Raw genomic sequence first — 20,933 nt, forward strand, 5'->3', positions numbered from 1 at the left:
CTGATGGAGGAGGCCAGACAGGAACAGCGAGTGGTTTCACTGAGTGAGAATAGGGAGGTATGCAACCTCGAAATGTGTGTTCTTTGTTTTGCTAGAAAGGAAACACTTTTTTTTTTTTAAGTAATTCCTTCCTGTAAGGTGCTATTTTAAGCTTAAGATACTTCATACCGAATGGCTTCTCGTATCTCCCGAGATGCATATCGACCCTGATGCCACTTTACAAAATTAGGGAGGCCTCAGAGAGAACCGTTTAGCAGGTGAAGGGTCTTCCCCGAAACAGCCAGTAACCTCTGCGAGTGTGAGGACCCATCTGTCACGTTCGCTGCTCTGTTCACAGCCCCTAGAATTTGACCTTGCGCACAGTAGGAATCTGATAGGACATGTTGGTGAGTGAGCAGGTTTGTTGGTTTTAGAGCAGGGATCGCATATTTTTCTGCACAGATCCAGATAGTAAATATTTTTGGCTTCGGGAGGCATAGGGTCTCTGGCACAATGGCTGGGCTCTGCTGTCGTGGGGTGGAGGGCGGCCACTGACAGTAGGTAAACAAAAGGCGTGGCTGCGTGCCAACGAAGCTGTTTACACAAGCAGGCCCAGGGCAGCCTCCAGTTGGCCAGCCCCGCTTAGACCCGCGCTGTCCAGTGGAAGTCTCTGTGATGACCGAATGTTCTGTGTACTGCACAGCATGGCAGCCACTAGCCCCATCTGGCTGTGGAGCACTTAGGATGGGCTTACTGCAACCAAAGAAGTGGATTTTTGATTCTGTTCGGTTGTAATTAATACAAATGTAAATAGTCCCATGTGGTTAGTGGCTGTGGTGTTGGGCGTTGCAGGGTTAGAACCTTCCCCGAAGCACGTTGCACAGAGTGGTTTGTTGTTCTCTGGGAGGTCTGTACACGGGAGGGGAAGAAAGAGTTCTGTGGCCCCCAAAACTGGGGAATTGTTAATAAGAATAGACTTGTTCATTTCAGGACTGCTCAGAGCCTTTAATATTCTAATGTAAAAGACAGTCTACCAGAAAGTCTTAGATTTTTTCCTCTGAGCTTTTTGACCGTGAAGCTTTCTGGGGGTGCCCTTGAACATCTTAGAGCACCGGTGTTCTTGGAGAAGACCTTGGGAGATGCCGGTGTGGCAGGCCAGGCCAGGACGCTGGGCGTCTGCAGGACATGGAGCTTAATAGTTTCAGAGGTTCTGTTAAGTGCTTCCCCTTGGACAGTTAGGTTTGTGGCCATGGACTCTCTGGGGCTGTGAAAACTGACATGGAGGAAGACGTGTGTAACACGCACGTACTGAAGCCCCTCGTCTGTCGTGGACTCTGCTCGTTCACTGCATAGGGGGGTGACTGGACTGTCCGTGTCTGCAGACAACATAGACCCTCCAGGAATCCGTCCCGTTAGCACTTGAGAAACATTCTCATTTGAATTGGAAATAGGACGTGCACACCTTCGTGTGTGTGGTTTTCGACTTTGGAACGGGCATCACGTTTGTAAGTGGCTGTTTTATCTTCAGCAAATGTTTGTGCTCAGATATTTGCATTTTCATACTGTAGTTTAAGTGCGTAAGAACTTAACTGTACCCTTTTGGTTCTGAGGAGACACAGGATGCAGCCCTGTGAGTTCGAGGGCAGAGCAGGACCTGTCGCGCGGGGGCTGGGGCCGTGCTTTGTCCCCTGCGGCGCTGGCGCTGGGCCGCTGCGGCCCCGGACTCCCCGTTCTGCTCTTCAGAGGCAGCGCTAGGAGCCTTCCGTGCTGCCTTGACTACCGCCAGCCGGGCCCTGTCACAGGACCGTGACACCGTCACAGCCGACAATGTGGAATTTTCCCGAGGTCGGAGCAGATCCTACCACATCTGCCCTCATAATTGGGGTCTGTACCCTCGTGCATTCCCATCAACTCCTGTTCTTTTTCCAAGGACCGTTCTCTTCCTTTTCTATGATTTGTTTTCATGTTTGGCCTTTTTTTTTTTTTTTTTCCTGTTCCGCTTTTAAATTCCCCTCCGTTCCCGAGTGTGACAGCGTTCTGCTTTCCATTTCCGCCCCTCCTCCCAGGCGAGCACTCGGCAGAGGAGAGCGAGCGGCGCCGGCATCTGAAGCCTCGTTTTGAAAATTGCTAAAATATCAAATGCTAACTAATATGTGCCCCAAGGTTTTATTTCATTTTTATAATTTTGTTTGTTGTTGTTGTTGTTTTTTGCTTTTACAGTGAGTGTTGAAAAGATAGACCTGAAGGGATTATCTCACAAAAAAAGTGAAAGAAATGTTGAATGTTCCTTTGAGGTAAGATGCCAAGTTTTTTTTCCCTTTTCTCCTCTGAGGGGTAGGAAGGAAACATTTGCCATGAGTAGATACTTAGCTTGATCTAAGTGGAAGATGGGCTCTACCAGTGAGTGCTGTGGGAGGCAGAAAACCGGGCCTGGGCCACGGGCGGGCAGTCTCCCGAGAGCCTGTGTGCTGAGCGTGGTCTAGACCGGCGTGCTCGGCTGCTACTGCTCGGTCACCACAGTCGGCTGACACAGGGACACCGTGTGAAAATTGAGACGCACGGCATATGAGGATTGGAGGCCCCCAGGAACCGTGGCTCAGCGGCCTCACAGTGTGCCGGGAGCTGTGCTCCATGAGGCCCTTGGGGGCCTGGGCTCCCCCCAGTTGACTGCCTTGATATCCCTGGGGTGTGCGCCCTCAGCCTCATGGTCCAGGGTAGTAGCCAGGGCGCAGGTCCTCACGTTTTCATTCCAGGTAGCAAGACACAGGATGAAGAGGAGGGAAAATTTTACTTCTCTCTCTCTTTTAAGGAAAAGCGGCCTGAAAGCGGCCACTAGACATTTCCATTTATGTTTTGTTGACCCAAACTTAGTTTCTTGGTCCTGCTTAGCTGCAGAGGAGGCTGGGAAATGTATCCTGGCTGGCCATATCCCCAGGGTTCTGTTACTTGGCTGTCATGTTGTGTGAGGTTCTCCTTTGACCATGTGCCTGAACACTGATTGATAAGGGAAATCTGCTTCCTGTATTACTAGGGAGTGTTCTCAGGAGTAAAAGCTTCTGGTTCGTATCTAGTTTGTATGCTCTGATGCTGTGTGTGGTTCACTAACTTTCCAGAGGGTATAGATGCATCGAAATACTTTAAATAGTCTCACCACTAAAAGGGTAACATCTTCATTTGATTCGGAGGGTGTACTGCATTGTGAGAATCCCTTGTTTCGCTATGCATGTGTCTTCAGAACGTTCGGGAAAGACTCACCTAAGGTTTTGGAGGCTGTCGAAACTTGTGACCAGCACCCAGGTCTCAGCACCCGGAGAACCTTGGAATCCCAACACCTTCAAGGCCTCGTAGAGGTGGGAGCCTAGCAGGTCCCTAGAGCCCTGAGCATGTTGTTTTCCCTCCACCATGCTCTGGGTCTCACGGCCGGACCTCCCCTCGCGATCATCCGCCTCCACACGGCTGAGCCATTCTGGGGGGTGGGCCCCACTCAGCCCGTCCTCGGGCCTACAGCCTGGGCTTGTACAGTGTGAGATGTGGTGACTCTGGCTGGTGTGACTGCCTGCAGCTTCTCTCTGAAGACGTGAGCTTTGGCAAAATACACACTTGGCCTCTCGTGGCCTTTCGGAGGAGGTGGGAGTTACGTTAGGAGTGGGGAGGCAACAGGCTGGTGAGGACGGGGACACGGTGGCCTGAGTGCTCTGCAAGCAAGCTGCACAACTCCAAAAGGAGCCGGGAGCCCTGAGCTTGCGGCCCTGGACTCTGGAGTGCCCCTGGTGTCGATGCTGTCACAAAGGGTGAGGTGTGTAGTTGAAGGTGTTTCTACCCCAGTGGGTGAGCTGAAGTGTTTTAAGACTTAAAGCAAAAGCTTTGGTTATCTGCGATTCTTACTTTTCCTGAAGTGATAACTGACAGAAGTATTCTTGTGTTTAGGAAAGTGAGCATTCCTCTCTAACCCAGAAGTCCAAACTAGTTTTTCTTTTGGGGTACTTTTTCTCTTTTCTTTTTTTTAAGATTTTATTTACTTGCGAGAGTGAATGAGTGGGAGGAGGGGCAGAAGGAGAGAGAGAGATCGAATCTCAAGCTGACTCCATGCTCAGCACGGAGCCAGACATGGGCTCAGTCCCTGAGATTATGACCTGAGCCGAAATCAAGAGTCAGACGCTTAACTGACTGAGCCACCCAGGCGCCCCTTGGGGTACTAACTGGATATGCCCTGAGGGACTCCAGCCCAAACTGTGTTTGTTGAATGGTAACTCGAGGCGCAAAGGAAAGATAGGATCGACGTTAAAAAAAAATATGTTTTGACCTTGTTATTCCAAAACACTGTTCATTTGCACAGCTTCAACCGTGTGCTTGTTTTGTGTGGGGCTGGGAGGGTGCTGCTGATGGCTGCCATTCACGTGTCAGGCTGGAGACCTGTGTCATGCGAGGGAGGCTGTGCACATTGGGGAGTGTAAGTGCGGGGGCTCCCGCCAGCGACATGCTCCGGAGAGAGGAGAGCTGAGGGCAGGCGGCCCGAGGACAGTGGCGGGCCCACCTAACTACTCACCTGCTATCGTTGGAAATGACTAGCCTCAAAAATAAGCCCCAGCAGGAATTTTCTGTCTTAGAAATCAACAAGCTAGCCCTAAAACGTATATGGAAAGAACAACAGAGTAGTCAAAACAGTTTTGAGAAGAAGAATAAAGTTGGAAGCTGCACACTGCCTGTCTCGGAGACTCGCCATTAGACTACAGGGACACTGGCGCATGGGGTCGCCGTGAGCGTGGGGCACCGGTCAGCAGGTCGGAGCACAGAGTCCAGAGTTAGACTCACGGGTCAGTGGCCGATTGACAGGCCAGCAGTTCCGTGGAGAAAGGACGGTCTTTTCAACAAATGGCTCTGGAACCCTTGACCAAACCTCTCACCTCACATAGAAAACTAAGTCAAAACTGATCATAGTCCTAAGTGTACAACCTAAACTGATAAAAGTTCTGGAAGAGAGCCTTCAAGACTGTGTGGCTAGGCAGAGATTTCTCTGCTATGGCACCAAGAACATGATCCGTGAAAGACAAAATGAATACGTGAGACTTGATCGGAGTATCGAACTTGCTCCTGGAAAGGCACCCTGAGGGTGAGGAGACGGCCGAACAGGATGCAGACTAGGAGACATTTGCACGTTACATATTTGATAGACAGTTTTCATCCCAAGTAGATAAAGGACTCTCAACACTCAGTTATAAGAGAGCAACCCAGTAAAAAATGAGCCAAAGATTGGAACTGACGTTTGGAGGGCGCACACCCCACGGGAGCAGATGTCCGGCCCCACCAGTCATTAGGACCGTGACCAATGGCGCTGCGGGCCTGCAGCACGGCTACAGCTGGAGACGGCGCACAGCAGCGCTGGGACTCTCCCCGGCGGCCGGAGCATGTACTCAGGGCTACGGCCTCTTTGCCAGGCTGTCTGGCAGTTTTATAGAGAGCTAAACTTTTCCCTAAAGTATGACCCATCAGTTCTACCACTAGGTATTAATCGACGGGAAAGGAAAGCGTTTGATCACATGGAGATTTGTACGTGAGTGTTCACGCCAGCTTGATACGGCGGACCACCCTGAGTGTCCGTCCGCAGGAGAATGGATAAACCCGTGGTGGTTCTGGAAACACCGTGGAAGACCACCCAGAGTGGAAAGGACTGAGCTATTGTTACACTAGCAACGTGGAGAAAACTCAGACAATTGCGCTGTGTGAAAAAAACCAGACCCTTTGCCACAAAGGATATATGGTGTGAGCCCATTTACATAAAATTGTAGGAAACACCAACTGTCTATAGTGAGAGAAGGCACACAGTGGCTTCCTGGGGAGAGGAGGAGGGAATGTTTGGGGGTGATGGACATATTCGTGGTATTGATGGGAGTGATGGTTTCCTGGATGTAAACATATGGCCAGACTTAGCACATTATGCCCTTTGGATAGGCGTGGTTTATCGTCCTTTAGCACTCAGTACAACTTTAAAAAAAAAAAAAGGTCACCTAGGATTAAGCCTTGCTTTTTGTCCACAGAACCCTAATTAATGAAGATTAAATAAATTGTCCTTTAAGTAACCCAGAGATGTGTTAAAGTATGTGTCCACATGCTTTAAGTATGTGGAAGTAAACAGCTACCATACTGGGACCAGAGCCATCAAGCACCTTCTAGAAGCGCCGGCCATCCTGGGCCGCGATGGGACGGCTGTGCTGGCCGCAGAGGGAGACGCAGAGAAACCTCTCTCCTGCCGGCCTCCCTGGCTCCGGAGGGGCAGGTGGCCTCTGCCCACCGTTTCCTCGGTCCTCTTTATCTCTAGTTTCACTTTTTATGGATCAGTGTTTTCCAGGGGAACAAATGAAAGGCTTCTTTTATAGGAAAGCCTACGTAGCTGAAGTGAGATGCTTCTCGTATGTAAACATGTACTGCAAATAGGAGTCTGCGCCTCCTGTTCTTTTCCATGGGGTTGGTTGTGTTTTCACTGGAGTCGGAGCCGCTCCATACTGGTTCCTGAGGAGCCACATCAGGGCGCAGGAAGCCAGAGGCTGCACACAGAGTCAGCTTGCAAGTACGCACATGTGGAGTGTCCAGATGTTACCAGTTTTCCCAGATTCACTGTTGAAAAACTGGAATGAGTAAAACTTATTTTAGTAAAATGATTTCCTGTTCAAAGTGAAGGATAGAGAGGGAAAATACCAGAAGATGTCCCAACCCCTTGAGGCACCTCCTAGACTGTAGAATTTCAGCAACTTGGAAAGAACTGGAGAACAGTGCCGGTCAAAACCATTCTTTCTGAAGAACCCAGGCATCGCATTTACTTTAGTGCTCTATCTTTTCCTTGAAAGTTTTATGTTTTCATCTCAAAATAATCTTAACTGCTCTGAATATCTTACTGCCATTAGCAAAGATGAGTCTTAACAACTATTCTTTTAATTTAGTTTGTGTTTTCATCAGCTGTTCTTGCGGAATTGAGAGTGCAGTAATCCTGCGAACATTGCCAAGAGAGCAGGGAACTGTTTGTTTTGACGCGCATGTTCGAGTGACTGCGTGAGGGTTGCTGATCCTGGAGCCACATGGTGCATGCTCAGGGCTTTCCCTCGAGTCGTCTCTGTGTTTGCTGGTTTGTTTTTTGCTTAGGGACAAGTTCTTAGAAATGACTTCACTCCAAAAGTCCTGTGATTGTCTGAAAGTACCCCCGTTGCGCTCGGACAGGCCCAGCGCCCTGTGGTTCTGCTGCCACGTGGACCCGATGGCCCTCGGTGAGCCCCAGCTCTCCCCTTCATCCCCACCCGCACGGCCCCTCCCTCCTTACAGGCGCCATCCCCTGTTCTCGGGTCTTACGTCGCCCTCTTTCTGGTAGCTTCTTAGAAAGGGCACTTGGGAGGTCCTACTTCTGGGGCCTTCCATGTCTGGACATGCCCCCCCCCCCCCCAAGTGTGACTGAGAACACAGGCGGAGGCTGGGCGTCGTTCTTCCTCAGGGATCCGATGCTCTGCTGACTTCCCGCCTCCTGGTCCTGAGCTCTGGCACTTTGGACGGTTTCCTCAGTCCTGGGTGTTTGCATACCGCTCACCCATGCTTGGCTGTGGGTCTGTTTTCATCACTGTGCTGGCACTCAGTGGGCCCTTTTAACTTGAAAACTCACATCCATAATCTGGGGGCCCTGTCCTGAATCTTCCCTTTTGGTTTCCTCTGCTTTGTGTTTCTCTGTTTGCTTGCTTTGGAACTCCGGCTGTCTGCATATTGGACCTCATATTGGCCTGGTCCTTTGTTTGATTTTTTTCTCTGTTTTCTCTCCTTTTGATATTTCGATCTACTCGAGGGAGGACTGCGTCATCTCTCCCCTTCATCAGTGGGGTTTTTCACCCCTGTCCTGGTTTCAGTTTCAAAGAATACTTGTTCTCTGACAATTCTTTTTTCATAGCATCCTGTTCTTGGCTATGCTTTTCTTCTCTTAGATCACCGAGAATATTGGTAGTTTTTAGTTTTTTAAAACTATGGTCTGTGTTTCAGCCTGGCTGCCTTGAGCTCTTCGAGGCCGGTGCTGGATGTTCTGGTGCTGGGCTGCCGGCTCACGTCCGTGGTGCGGCAGGAGTCGTGGGCAGGGCCTCTGGCTGGGCTGCTCCCTGGGCAGAGAGAACATTCTGCTCCACGTGCTCCAGAGTAGAGTGCTGTGGGTGACCCGGGGACATTGGGGATGGAGCTGTCAAGTGAGTCAGAGGACTGAGATGTAGTGTGACGTCGTCCTAAGTATCTGTTTTGTGCATGTTTTGCTTTTTGTGTACACTTAGGGTATTTTACGGTCTGGCTTAGTGAGGCTGTGCAGCTCTTCAAACAGGTACAAGTGACAGGAAACCACACTGCCATCATTTATTCGGCAGCTTTTTTCTTGGCGGTACGTAACATAACGGGGTCGCTCACGGTTGGTGCCGCCTCGGGTTTGGCGGGACGCGTGTGTAGCACGAAGCACGCCGTGAGGCTCTTCTGTGTCCGGGCCCCTCCTGGGCCTGTCCCCTCCTCTGGTGCAGGTGCCTGGCCTGGCGGGTGAGGCCGAGGGTGAGCGTGAGGAAGCCCGGGCCCGCCGCACAGTGTGGTGCGTCCCGGGAGTGAGCCCTCGCTTTCTGTCTGTTCAGACTGGAGTCTGGAAGGACAAGTAAAGCATCGGGAGCTGGCGGCCTGGAGTGCTGGTGCCTGTTGGAAGCACGTTGTTGTTGGGGAAGCAGGTTGTCTGTTTGAGCATAGCACGATACGTCTGTGCTGCGCGCGCAGCTTGGACGTTGGGGTTCGTGCTTTTGTGGGCTTTAAGGTGCATTTGTGCTACGTGAATGTGCACGAGAAGAGAGTTGGGTTTTGATCTGGGTTTAAGAGTCACAGGGAAAACAAAAATCCTCCACCACGTGCTGCACCGTGACCAGCCCAAGATGTCAGCAGTGCTTGGGGTCCAACATCTAAAGACCAGAAAGTTTCTGCCTTTCATCCTAGATGGTGCTGGGGTTTCCTTGGGTAGCAACTTGCCCCGAACTTGTGCTCAGTGCTGTTGGTGAGATTTGTCTCCAACAAAAGCAGGTTGGGGTCTGCAGCTTGGTGTAGGTCCATTTGGGCGGCGAGGCCCGTTCACTCAAGGAGCACCAGCACTGCCGCATCAGTGAGCCCCAGGCGCCCCGAACTCAGAGATCGGGGAGGATTCCCTTTCCTCTGCTGGCTTGCGTTTCCCGGGAGCTCAAGGAGACAGCCACCGTGGTGGTGGTTTCGTGGTGCGGCAGCTGTGGGGACGGGAGGGACACGTGTGGGGTTCAGCAGAGGAAAGGGGACGTTGGGTCCATCGGCAGCCACAGTAGGCTGTTTCTCAGAAGGCGCGGACAGGTGGCGGGAGCAGCGGGGTCTTCCAAACCGCCACGCTCCGTCTGCTCCATCACTGCGAATACAGCGCTTTCTTTTTGGTCGTTTTACTTCGTGACTTGAGGCCCTCTGGTGGCTTCTTCTGGATCTGAGGGCCAAGTTCCTGCTTCCCAGTCTCACCCTTCTGGTGGCCCTCCCGCCTCGCCCCTGCTCGCCTCTTGCTGCAGTGGATTCCCTGCTTCCCGGCCCCGCTCCCGTGTCTGAGTGCGGCACGCCCCCCACCAGTCCTCAGCGCCCCAAGGTGGTCAGGAAACACTGGAGAAGCACCGGGAAGACGGAGGGAGGAGACGTCCCCCCAGGACGCCTGCAGTCCATCATGTAGGGGGACTGGCTGGGACGCGGTGATGACACGAGGCCTCCCGCCCGCCACACGCAGCGCGGAAACGCAGCCGTGTGCTCGGGTCTCGGGCACGCCCAGCACTGCGGGGCTGCTTGCAGAGAGCCCTTCCTGCTGCTCTCTCCGGAAGGTTTCCGCCCCAGCCTGCACCCTGGCCGCTCCCTGGGTGCCAACTGCCCCGGCCCCCGTTCTGTCAGGTTCCCGAGGGCGGGGGCCTTGTCTCATTTTCAGCAGCAAGGAGGTCCCCTTGAGGACAGTGTGCCCGGGCACACACACGCAGTCGTGATTGTCGGTGGCTGCGTACAAGTTTGTGGAGCAAGCCTCAGACTCCATGCTTGAGTCATTTGGTGATATTTGAATAATGGCACAAAACAGGAAGCGAAGCCTTAAAGGACTTGAGTTACGTGAACTTTTCTCTCACGAGTCGGGGGATGTGTAACTACCCCATCCAGCAGGTGCACCACACTTAGGGCTCAGCACGCTCACTGCACCTGTGCCCGTGGAGACTCCCTGGACAGGTGTGTTGTGAGGGACGTACGTGGCGTCTGTTTTTAAGGTTTGTTTGTTTGTTTGTTTTTAAGGTCTTGTGGTCTGATTCTTCAGTAACATCAGTAACCAAATCTTCCTCTGAAGTGACTGAATTTATTTCAAAGGTAAGGTGATTAAGGGCTCTTATAAAAATTAAAAGGCTCTCGATAATACTGCAGAGTGATTTCAGTGGATTGCTTCCTTCAGCTGGCAGAACAAGTAATTCGTGCATGACCATAAAAACATGGTCCTCGGTGCCACGATCCCCGCTCCTTGCAGTTGTTGAGAATGAGAAGAGGCAGGACGCTGTGACCCGCACAGGCGGCTGAAGGGTGTTTGCTTCGGTTACTCTGCAGAGAGACTGAGAGAGAGTCCAGTCCCAGCTCGATCTGTTGGACATGCTGGGTTTTCCTCTTCATTTTCTGATGGCGTCAACAAACGTCATCCAAACAAAAGGTTCCACTGCTAAATGAATACCGCTTTGCCCACTTAGACGTGTGTCCATACATACATACATGCACACCTCCACGGTTACAATGTGTTTGCAGTCCACTGGCCCGGGCCATCACAGTGAACCGCTGTTGCTAGCCAAAGCATCTTAATTCGTCCCCTTTGTCTCATGGAGGGACATATCAAAAGTGTCTCCAAAGCGAATCTTAACGTTTTCACTATAAAATCAAGGATGTAATCCTGTAGGAGAAAATCCAGTGGATGGATCGTATTTTAAAAGCCTATTCAGAAGTTGTCTGCTCATGCCTCTCCTCTTGGCCTGTCAGCCATGCTTTCTGGGATTACTGGTCCCCCCCCCCCCCCCCGGAATTCACGTTTTTGTCTGTGACGCGGAGGACGCTACATTTCCTCTCCTGCGTGCCTAGCCTCTCGTTTATAGAACACCCATTGCTCTGGACTGCACTAACACGGGCGCAAACTTTGACCCCACTGGGTGCTTCATGCTCACCTGGCTTTGTGTTCTCTGACCTTCCTGGATACCTGGTTTGTTGTCTCTTGTTAATTTTGGAGAATTCTTCCCCATTATCTCTTCAGATACTTCTTCTGCCCCCCTCTCTCTCTGCCTTTGGACTTGAACTCTGTGCACCTGGACCTTTGACATTGTCCACAGCTCTTGAGTGCCCTTTTTTTTTTCTTGCTCTTTTCGCTGTGTGTTTCGGTCAGACGATTTCCCTTGCCCTGTTCTCAGGCTCCCCGACGTCCAGTCCACAGCTCTGCCCAGGCTGCCGCTGAGCCTGTTTTATGTGCCAAGTTCTTCATCTCTGGGACCATGGTTTTCTATTGTTCTCGTTTCTTGTTTTTCCTAGCTTTTCCATTTGACACATCTTTTAATAAAGTTTCCATCTCTCTGCTGAGATTTCCCATTTGTTGTCATGCATGTTGTCCATTTTTTCACTAAATCTTTCAGTATGTTAATCATAGTTGTTTTATAATCCCTATCTAATAGTTCCAACATCCAGTTATCTCTGAGTTTGGCTCTGATGTTTATCTTCACAATAGTTTTCATTCCCTCTTATTTTTGTGTGTGTGTATCTTGTAATTTTTTGATTGAATATTAGACATCATGTTTAGAAAACGTAGAGACTGAGGGAAACAGCGTATCTGCCCTGAAATGGGCATGCTGCCGTTTCTCTCAGGCCCTCAGTGGGGTCCTCGATTTGGTCCGATCAGGAGTTGAGCTGGGTTTGGGTTTTGTTGCTGCTAGTTACCTCCAGTACCCCCACGGGCTTCAGGTTCTTCCAGTGGAGGGTGGTTGTCACCTTGAGCCTGGGGAGAAGTGTCAGAAGTTTCTCTCAGTGGTCTGGCTTCACCCTTGGCCCTCAGCAGTCCTATGTGTCCGTGGCCCGGAGGGGCTCTCCCTGATCTGTTGACACACACCCCACCCCAGCCCCGCCCCCGCCCGGCGGAGACTGCGTTTACTTGTTGCCTGGTGACAGACTTGTGGTGGGCATGAGGTGTTCTCCATGCTCCTGGTCCAGCCTCAGTCCCAGGCACATGGCCCTTGGGGGCTTTCTCGGCATACCTGTCCCTTTCTTCCCCAGCAGCAGTTGACCTCCTCTTTGTACTGGTGCAGTATCCTCAGCCCAGGAGGGCTTTTGCCCCTTCCTCAGGGCCAGCCGGCTGTGCTTGCACCTTCCCCCAGAAGCAGGGCATCTTGGCCCAGCGCCAGGTGCCAGGAGGACTCCCTCCCCTTCCGCGGAGGCAGGACAGTAGTGCTCCTGCCTCATCCCCAGAAATGGAGGGTCTGCCTGGGCTCTGGGAGCAGGAGCAGTTTTGTCCCTCCCCCAGGGGCTTAAGGGCTTTCTCTTTGGATTTAGAGAAGGCTCCAGGGCAGGCATAGGGTTCCTGCCGGGCCCCCAGGCGCAGCCAGCCCCCACCTCCGCTGCCTTGGAGGCTCTCTCCAGTCTCCTGTGGAAGCGAGCTTGGGAAGGAGGGCACACTCCCCTTGTGTCTGGGGCTCTTGGCTGACCGAAGTCTGGCCCACACTCAGCCCACGGGAAGTGTCCATCTTCTGACTCTTCTGCCTGCTGGCATGGCGGCTACCTCTTCCTCGTGTTCTGCCACAGCGGAGACGGGTCCCGTGTCTTGTCTCTCCTTGGAGGGGCAGGTCCCTCTCGAAATTCAGTTCACGTGGTGACCTTGCAGCTGAGTTCCCGATGGGCTCACGGATAGGTACGATCGTGTTGGTTATGGAGGTTTTTACTGATGTTGTGGTGGGAGTGATGTTTTTTTGTGGCTTTCCACATCCTGAGTGGAATTAGAGCCCCAGAGAGCTGAGAGCAGGTGGGTTGTAGTGTCCCGCACAGGGTCAGCATCTAGTGGCTGCCCGTCTCTCGACTGGAAGAGGCCCATGTCAAGTGAATTTTGACAGACGTCCAGTGCTTTTCCATCTCTTTCAGTTACCCCAGCTGTACCCTGAAGAAAATCTGGAGAAGTTCATTCCTTGCTTAGCTGGCCCAGATTCCTTTTACGTAGAGCGAAACCACATGGATCTGGAAGCGGACCTGAGGTAAGGCTGCCCCGCACCTGCAGGCCAGGGACGCAGCCCCAGCAGTGCCCTGTGGGGCCCGCCCGTGTGGCGATGTGTGGCGTGGCCAGAGCGGGGTGGGTGCACACCTGAGCTGCCTGGTCATCCCCGCGGTCTGGGTCTCTGGGGCGTCCCTGGGGATTTTCATCAGTTGTGGAGAATTTGGTAGAGTTAGTAACAGAGGCATGATTTTGAGGATATGAATAAAGGAGTTTCACAGTACATGCCACCACTTCATGTGATGTTGACGGTCTGAGGAAATGAAATCCAATTACTGTTTCTGTCCCGTAGTGGAAAGCTGAGACTGTTGCAGGACAAAACCAGGGCCCGGTAAAGTCCCATAAGCCATGTCTCCTGGCCGTTGAGCACACCCTGCATGGGTCAGCGGGCAGAGGGGGCAGGCCTGCTTCCTGGGTCCGGGCCCGGCATCCTGGCACCGATGAGTCGGGTGTAGCCCGGTCGCCACACGCTGCAGGAGACCTCAGGGGGCCCGACTGTGCTCTCGTGCTAGCCCGATGCCCCCACCACGGTGTGATGCGGTGGGCGTGTGGAAGGGGCCCCGGGAAACGATAGGAATCAGACAAGAGTGGAATTGAAACAGGGAGAATATGGGTTGTGGTGCTTCTGTTTACTTTTTTCTGTCATGGGTATTTCTCTTAACTGAAAATCAAAATTTCACTCTGATTTAGTTTTTGGTAATAACCATTTTAATGCTGATAAAACCTCTTTGTGTAATTTTTAGGTATTTGGCTTCATTACCTTCTCACGTATTAAAAAATGACCACGTTAAGAAATTTTTCAGCACTTCATCTCCCACCCAACAGCTTCAAAGTCCAAGTGAGTTTGTGAAATGTGATTACGTAAAGATAAAAACATCTTTATAGTCTGTAACCTTTCTGACATTTATCTTACCTTGCAGGTCCTGGCACCCCTTCCCTCTCTAAAGTGGGTACCATGATGGGCGTGTCTGGAAGGTGAGGCATCTGGAACCAGCACGTTTCACATCCGCATAGAGGTTACTTCTGCCTGTGTATAAATGTTTGTAGAGTGAAGTCATTTTTGGTCTTAGTCTTGAATAATAGTGTGAGGGGATTTGGATAGAGATACTCCAGTTTACGATCTGTCCATGTAAAAAAAGAAGTGGTTCTCTGGGCCACTGGAGTTGGAATTCCCAAGGACTCTTATTGCAAATGCCGATTTCCGGGCCCTGCGCACCCTAGCGCAGCAGAATTTCCGAGAAGCTTCATTTCTATAAGCTCCCAGGGAGCGACTGTGCCCAGGGTCCTCCCTCAGCAGGAGGCCTGATGGTGAGTGGGTGACAGACAGGTGGGCCAGCGTCACCGACAGCAACACGCCCGCACGCTTGTGGGAAGATGCAGTCAGGTGGTCCGGGCTTCCACGGTGCTGACTCTCCCCTTTACCCCTTGCCTGCTACATACGGAGTGCACCGTGAACGTGCGGGTTTGCAGTCTGGGCCGGAAGGGTCAAGGGTGGAAAGCAGAATGCGGAGTGTTCTTCCAGCCTGCTGCTAGGACTCCCTTTCACAGAGTTCATTCAGACGTTAAAGATCGAGGAGTCAGTTGTAATGTATGATTTTCAGTATCATGCTATGATCGAACAACAGAGCCTGGGCAGCTCAGCCACACGTACGCACGGGTGCGCATCCATGGACACGTGCACACCCACAGAGGCCTCCGGGGGGCGGGGGGGGGGCAGTGGCAGGAAAGGGCTCTGATGCTGGCAGTGGGCGTGGCCTCAGATGCAGCCCAGCACACGGCAGCCGGCTTCTGCCCACTGTCCACCTGTGTGTCCGGGAAGGAGGCCATGGTCCCGGGAAAACCACCTGTCTGCTGTCCCCACAGGCCTGTGTGTGGCGTGGCCGGCATCCCCTCCTCTCAGAGCGGCGCCCAGCACCACATGCCGCACTCGGCCAGCTCGGCCGCCTTGCCCCACTGCTCCCACGCGGGGGGTGCAGGCTCGGCGTTGGCCTACCGGGCCCAGATGGACAGCTCGCCCGCCATCCTGATGCCCTCCAGTCTGCAGGCCCCTCAGACCCAGGAGCAGAACGGGATCCTAGACTGGCTGAGGAAGCTGCGCTTGCACAAGTACTACCCGGTCTTCAAACAGCTCACCATGGAGAAGGTATGCGGATGACTGGGCAGGCCACACACAGTCTTCCTCTGCCTCGCTCCTAGCGGGCTTGAGGTGGGTGTCTGGACTGTGCACGATGTGGGAATCCCGTGGCCTGCTAGTCGATGCCTGTATGTGTGCCCGGCGTCCTGCACACCCACCGGGGAGCGGCGGTGCATGTGGGTGGGAAGGCTCCCTGCCGCCAGAGCAAAAATTCGAACGGGATTGCTTGTAAACAAACAGCTTTTTTTTTTTTTTTAAGGTAGTCTGGGGTCTTCATGGGTTAGATACTCTACATGATATGAAGGACATTGTATCCCCAGCAGCCATTTCAGAAGAAATGGTGAATTCTGGTGCGCACACGCCCTTTGTTAGATGCCCTTCGGCCTGGGCTGTGCGCGTACAGGAACTTAGTGCCGGAAGGGCCTGTTTTACAAGGCGCCCAAATACTTGCATGCGAGGGAGCAGCCCGTTGACCATCTGGCTTGATTGACGGTCATACAGCTGAAAGTAATAGATGAATTTTATGTCTTTCAAGCAGCCCTACAAAGTTTTGGTTTTTTGTTTCGTTTTTTGTTTTATTTTTTAAGAGATAGAGGGGGGTGGCAGGAGGGGCAGAGGGAGAGAGAGAATCTCAAACCCCCTGCTGAGCGCAGAGCCCGCCCCAAGGCTGATCTCACAACTTTGAGATCACCACCTGAGCTGAAATCAGCAGTCAGACACTTAACCAACAGAGCCACCCAGGCTCCCTGGAAATTATTTTTTACAACAGAGAGTTTTGATGAGCATTTTTTTGTTGTTAAAGAAAATTCTGGAATTTCTGAAGTGTTGGTGTCACTGAGAAAACTAAATGTGACTCATGGCGGTGTTTGAGCTCTGATGCCCCTTGCTGGATACAATCACTTGGTGCTTTTATCTATATAAACATCTTATTGTCCAAAAATCTGCAACTGAATCTAGAAATCAAGCTTTTAAGTATATTTGTAATACTCTTGGCTTAGGATTCATAAATCCTAAAAAACAATAGATACTGCCAACTTTGTCTCATGATCAGTTTAAAAAAGTTTGAATGTAATGTAGGAGTTGAATTTTAGCCATAAAATCACCATCGCATTATGAAGTGTCATGCGAACCAGTGTTGTGTCTGCTTGGTATAAGACCCCCGGGTTAGTTAGCCATTCGGTGCAGGTGGTATCTGCTTTTCTGGGTCACTTGCTTTCCAACAAAGTTGCTTTGCCCCTAAAATGACGGTGACTGTGAGACAGAAGAGCTGTTAAGAGTTCTCCTTTCTGGAGGAGGATAAACAGCTTGCATTTACCCCAGGGGGTAGGTCCCTGGACAGGAGGGGGACATTTCCACAGACCCAGTCTCTGTAGAAGTGGAAACTGCAGGACATGTTCCTTAGTCACCTGCCTGCATAGTGCGGACCTTCCAGGTGCCCCGTCTTCTCCAGGCCGTGTGCGGAAGGCCCAGTGGGCGTGGCCGCTGAGCCTCATATGGAAAGTGAGCATTTCATGTTTTGAACGAGGGACACCACATCATTTAGCAATGGACTGTTTTGGTGTTCCCAAGGCTGCTTTTTCTTTTCTTTTTTTTTTTTTTAAGATTTTATTTATGTATTTGACGGAGTAAGCGAGAGAGGGAGCGAACACAAGCAAGCAGGGGGGATGGGAGAGGGAGAAGCAGGCTCCTCTCTGAGCAGGGAGCCCGATGCGGGGCTCGATCCCAGGACCCCGGGATCATGCCCTGAGCCGAAGGCAGACGCTTAACGACTGAGCCACCCAGGCGCCCCTGTTCCCAAGGCTTTTATTATCCATTAGGTTTGATCTGTTTGTGGATGCTACTGGTAGAATACGTTTATTAAATTATACTCCAAGTTCTTTGTTTTCAGAGTCCTAATTGATTCTCAGTAACTTTATGATGTGTTTCTTCTGTGCAAGTTTCTGAGCCTTACTGAGGAAGATCTAAATAAATTTGAATCCCTCACAATGGGAGCAAAGAAAAAACTCAAGACTCAGCTGGAGCTGGAGAAGTAAGTGTGACACTGCGAAACGTCTGTTTCTTTTCATTCCTGATGTACTGAATGTGGTATCTAAGTGGGGTATCTCGATTGGATGAGGGCCCCCAAATGTGGGGTGACTGTCGGGTGGCCTGGGAGGTGAAAGAGTTCACCTGAAGCGGAACAAAGGAGAGTTCATTGAGGAGAGGCTTTCAGCCAGGAGGCAGTGTGTGGGGGCTTTATTTAAAGAGGGAAGGTGAGGACGTGTGGAATCTTCCCTCTTTTTGGTCACTGTGCTGGTTGTAAGTATCCCAGTGGTCATCTGGGGCCTAGGGGTATTCTGAGATGGGTCGTCTCATGGGCCTGTGTTCAGCCAGGGGGTCGCTCTTAGAGTGCCTCTGCACTGAACAGGTGCTAGCGAGCACTTAGCTAAATGCCCTTGATTGGATTACTTTGATTGCTTATCAAAGCTTCATTAATGCTTTCACAGTTCTACGATGTGGTTTGGGTGTGCTAGGAAGGGCCCTGTGCAGCGAATCCGACAAGTCAGAATGCATTGCTTTCCATGTCTGAGGGTATCTGGGGGCGGTCCCCTTTGTATGGAATCTGTGCAGGAGAGCAGAGCTTGGGCAACAGTCAACCGTTCTCTAGCAGAAGACCTGAACGCTCACTCGTTCACGTGCTCTCTTGTGGCACAGGGAGAAGTCAGAGAAACGGTGCCTGAACCCCACAGCCCCACCCCCGGTCACCAGCAGCGGAGTGGCCCGCGTCCCCCCCACCAGCCACGTCGGGCCCGTGCAGACCGTGCGAGGCCCCCACGCTGCAGGTGGGTGAGGGCGGGGTGGCCTTGAGGGGAGCATCGCGGGCTCCTCCTTTGGAGGATAGTTATTAGACTCCAGACCACACACAGCCTTTTGGCATTTGCCTATTTTTAGAATTTACAGTTACTGCTCATTATTTTAGCTTTCATCATTTCCACCATTAGAAAACAGAAGGGACATTTGGTTTAGAACCTAGAGACCAGTGACTCACCTGAAGTTGTTCGGGCAAGAGAATTAGATCCGGCAGCTGCACGGCCAGAGGGAAAGAGAAAGAGGTACCCCAAACAGATGAAGATACGCTTCTTCCCCAGGAGGGTGCAGACAGGTCCTTGTAGGTCCTTGCTTCAGAGGTCCACCTTGGAACTCCCCAGAGTGCGAGAGCGCAGCCTCCCTGTCGTGCAGCGCCTGGCAGCCGCGGGCCCTGGGCTCTTAGCCGCCCTCCTCCTCTCCCTGCCTTCGCCTCTGCAGTCGGGGCGCCGGATGCCGGGGACGGATGGCCCGTGGTTTTCTTTACACTGTGGAAGTAGCACCAGTGACAGGACGCCAGGGAGAAAAACATGCCAGTCTATCTTTTGAGTGGTTGTTTGCCTAAAAGGGTCTTCCATCCCTTGGCCTCGTAAAATGGGGTGTCCCTCAGTGTTGGGAGATGACTTTGGTAGCACCGTGGTGGCTGGGCGCCCCTTGTCGCTTCTTCTCCGAGGTGTGAGTGGAGCCTCGGGCAGCTTGTTTTCTCCGAGTCCCCGGGTCCTGTCTGAAGCAGGAGTGACAGCACCCGCCTCCCCGGGGCTGGTGCCCGGGTCAGCGGGATGGGTGTGCGCCGAGGCGGGTGGGGAGGGCGCGGTAGACACTGGCCGGCGCGACCCCTGTCGGCGCCCCTCTTCCGCAGCGCTGCGGGTAGAAGTGGAGCAGCCCCCTCACCAGACGGCCCGGGAGGGCAGCTCCTCGGAATGCTCCAGCTCCTCACCCAGCCCGATGGGGGTGCAGGCCCGGGAAGAGAGCTCGGACAGCGCCGAGGAGAACGACAGACGTAAGGACGCCCGTCCTGGGAGCGCCCTGCTGCCCCTGCCCTGGCCCGGGGCGCCGTGCTGACCGCTGTGTTTCCATCTCTAGGTGTGGAGATGCACTTGGAGGGCTCGGAGAAGGAGAAGCCCATCCTGCTACTGAACCATTTCGCTTCAAGTTCCGCCAGACCCACGGCCCAGGTTCTCCCGGTGCAGAACGAGGCAGGCTCCGGTCCGGCGGGCCACCACCCCCTCCCCCCCCAGATGATGGCCGCGGCCTCGCACCTGGCACCCATGCGGATGCTGAATTCCGTGCACAAGTCGGAAAGGGGGGGCGCGGACATGAAGCTCCTCCCGCCTTCCGTGCACTCGCTGCTGTCTCTAGAAGAAAGGAGTAAGCTCTCGGGACCAAGAGGCGGCATCAAAGTGGACAAGAACTTCGGCCACAGCGTGATGGACGCAGCGCCCACGCCCACCGCCCAGCAGCCCCTGCAGGTGCTCTCTGCCCTGGCCGAGAGCAGCTCCGTGTCGCCCGCCGTGTCCTTCGGTCCCCGCGCCAAAGTCGTGCACACGGCTGCGCTGGACAGGGTGATGAAGCCGGCCCCGCAGGCGGCCCTGGCGGGGGAGGCGAGCACGGCTGCCGCGGGGACGTCGAGCGCCGTCTTCCACGTGGCTCGGCCACCCATCAAGCTGCTGGTGTCCTCCTCTGTCCCCGCGGACTCTGCCGTTTCCGGGCAAACTCCCTGCTCGAGTAACGTGCAAATAAGCGTGCCCCCTGCAATAATAAGCCCCCGGACTGCCCTGTACACCAACACCAAAGCTGCCTTCTCTGCGATGGGCAGTGTGCCCGTGGGGCCCCTGCAGGGCAGCTTCTGCGCCAGCAGCAGCGCCGCCGCCTCCAGCAGCCACCCGCCCACGGCCTTCGCCAGCGTGGCCCCTGCGCCCGGCTGCCCGGCGCCCAGCTCCAGCCCCGCGCTCTCGTCGGCGCCCGACAGCGGCTTCTACGGCGGCGGCGGCGGGGGCGGCGGGGGCGGCGGCGGCGGCGGCTCCCCGGGCAGCCTCGCCGCGCCCGCCCAGAACCACCACCACCACCACCACCATCAGCAGCAGGCGGCGCCCCCGCAGCCCGCGCCCGCGCCCGCGCCGCCGCCCGGCTGCGTCGTGTGCACGTCGTGCGGCTGCAGCGGCAGCTGCGGCTCCGGCGGCCTGACCGTCAGCTACGCCGGCTACTTCCAGCACCCGTTCTCGGGGCCGTCCGTCTTCCCCTTCCCCTTCCTGCCCTTCAGCCCCGTGTGCGGCGGCGGCTACGTGGGCGCCCAGCAGTACGGCGGCGGCGCCTTCCCCGTGCTGCACCCGCCCTACGGCGGCGGCGTGGCCCCCGAGCCCGTGCTGGGCGGCCCGTCGGCCTTCGCCGTGCCGCCCCTGCAGAGCTTCCTGGCGGGCGCGGCGGGCGCGTACCAGGCCCCGGGGCCGGCGGGCAGCAGCAGCGGCTCGGGCCACAAGAAGAGCGGCCACCTGTCGTGTTACAACTGCGGGGCCACCGGGCACCGCGCTCAGGACTGCAAGCAGCCGTCCATGGACTTCAATCGGCCAGGTAAAGGGGGGCGGCCGCAGAGCTGCCCGCGGCGGGGAAACCGCCGCCAAGCGCTGCGCCCTAGGCAGGAACCGGGGCTCGAGAGCCGCGGGGAAGAGCGTGGGGCTCTGG

The 20,933-nt window shown here is 53.9% G+C and overlaps 1 protein-coding gene across 7 annotated transcripts in view; it reads left to right on the forward strand.

Annotated features, from left to right (window-relative positions):
• Nucleotides 1-20,933, forward strand: part of ZCCHC14 (zinc finger CCHC-type containing 14) — a 55,598-nt gene that overhangs the window by 29,872 nt on the left and 4,793 nt on the right. For 3 of the 7 annotated variants that reach the window (XM_054511213.2, XM_054511214.2, XM_045890607.3), the window contains exons 3-12: nt 2,200-2,273; nt 10,294-10,365; nt 13,150-13,259; nt 14,020-14,114; nt 14,197-14,251; nt 15,140-15,419; nt 17,348-17,439; nt 18,105-18,232; nt 19,114-19,254; nt 19,338-20,822. In XM_054511213.2, the coding sequence (XP_054367188.2) occupies nt 2,200-2,273; nt 10,294-10,365; nt 13,150-13,259; nt 14,020-14,114; nt 14,197-14,251; nt 15,140-15,419; nt 17,348-17,439; nt 18,105-18,232; nt 19,114-19,254; nt 19,338-20,822 (2,532 nt within the window). Of the gene's footprint in view, nt 1-2,199; nt 2,274-3,214; nt 3,330-10,293; nt 10,366-13,149; nt 13,260-14,019; nt 14,115-14,196; nt 14,252-15,139; nt 15,420-17,347; nt 17,440-18,104; nt 18,233-19,113; nt 19,255-19,337; nt 20,823-20,933 lie in introns of all 7 variants that reach the window. The other 4 variants (XM_064580999.1, XM_045890608.3, XM_064580998.1 and 1 more) reach the window with 3 other exon arrangements.

Source organism: Mirounga angustirostris, unplaced genomic scaffold, assembly GCF_029215605.1.
Source record: "Mirounga angustirostris isolate CCGP_5_RB_7025 unplaced genomic scaffold, mMirAng1.0.hap1 SCAF_16, whole genome shotgun sequence".
NCBI lineage: Eukaryota > Metazoa > Chordata > Mammalia > Carnivora > Phocidae > Mirounga > Mirounga angustirostris.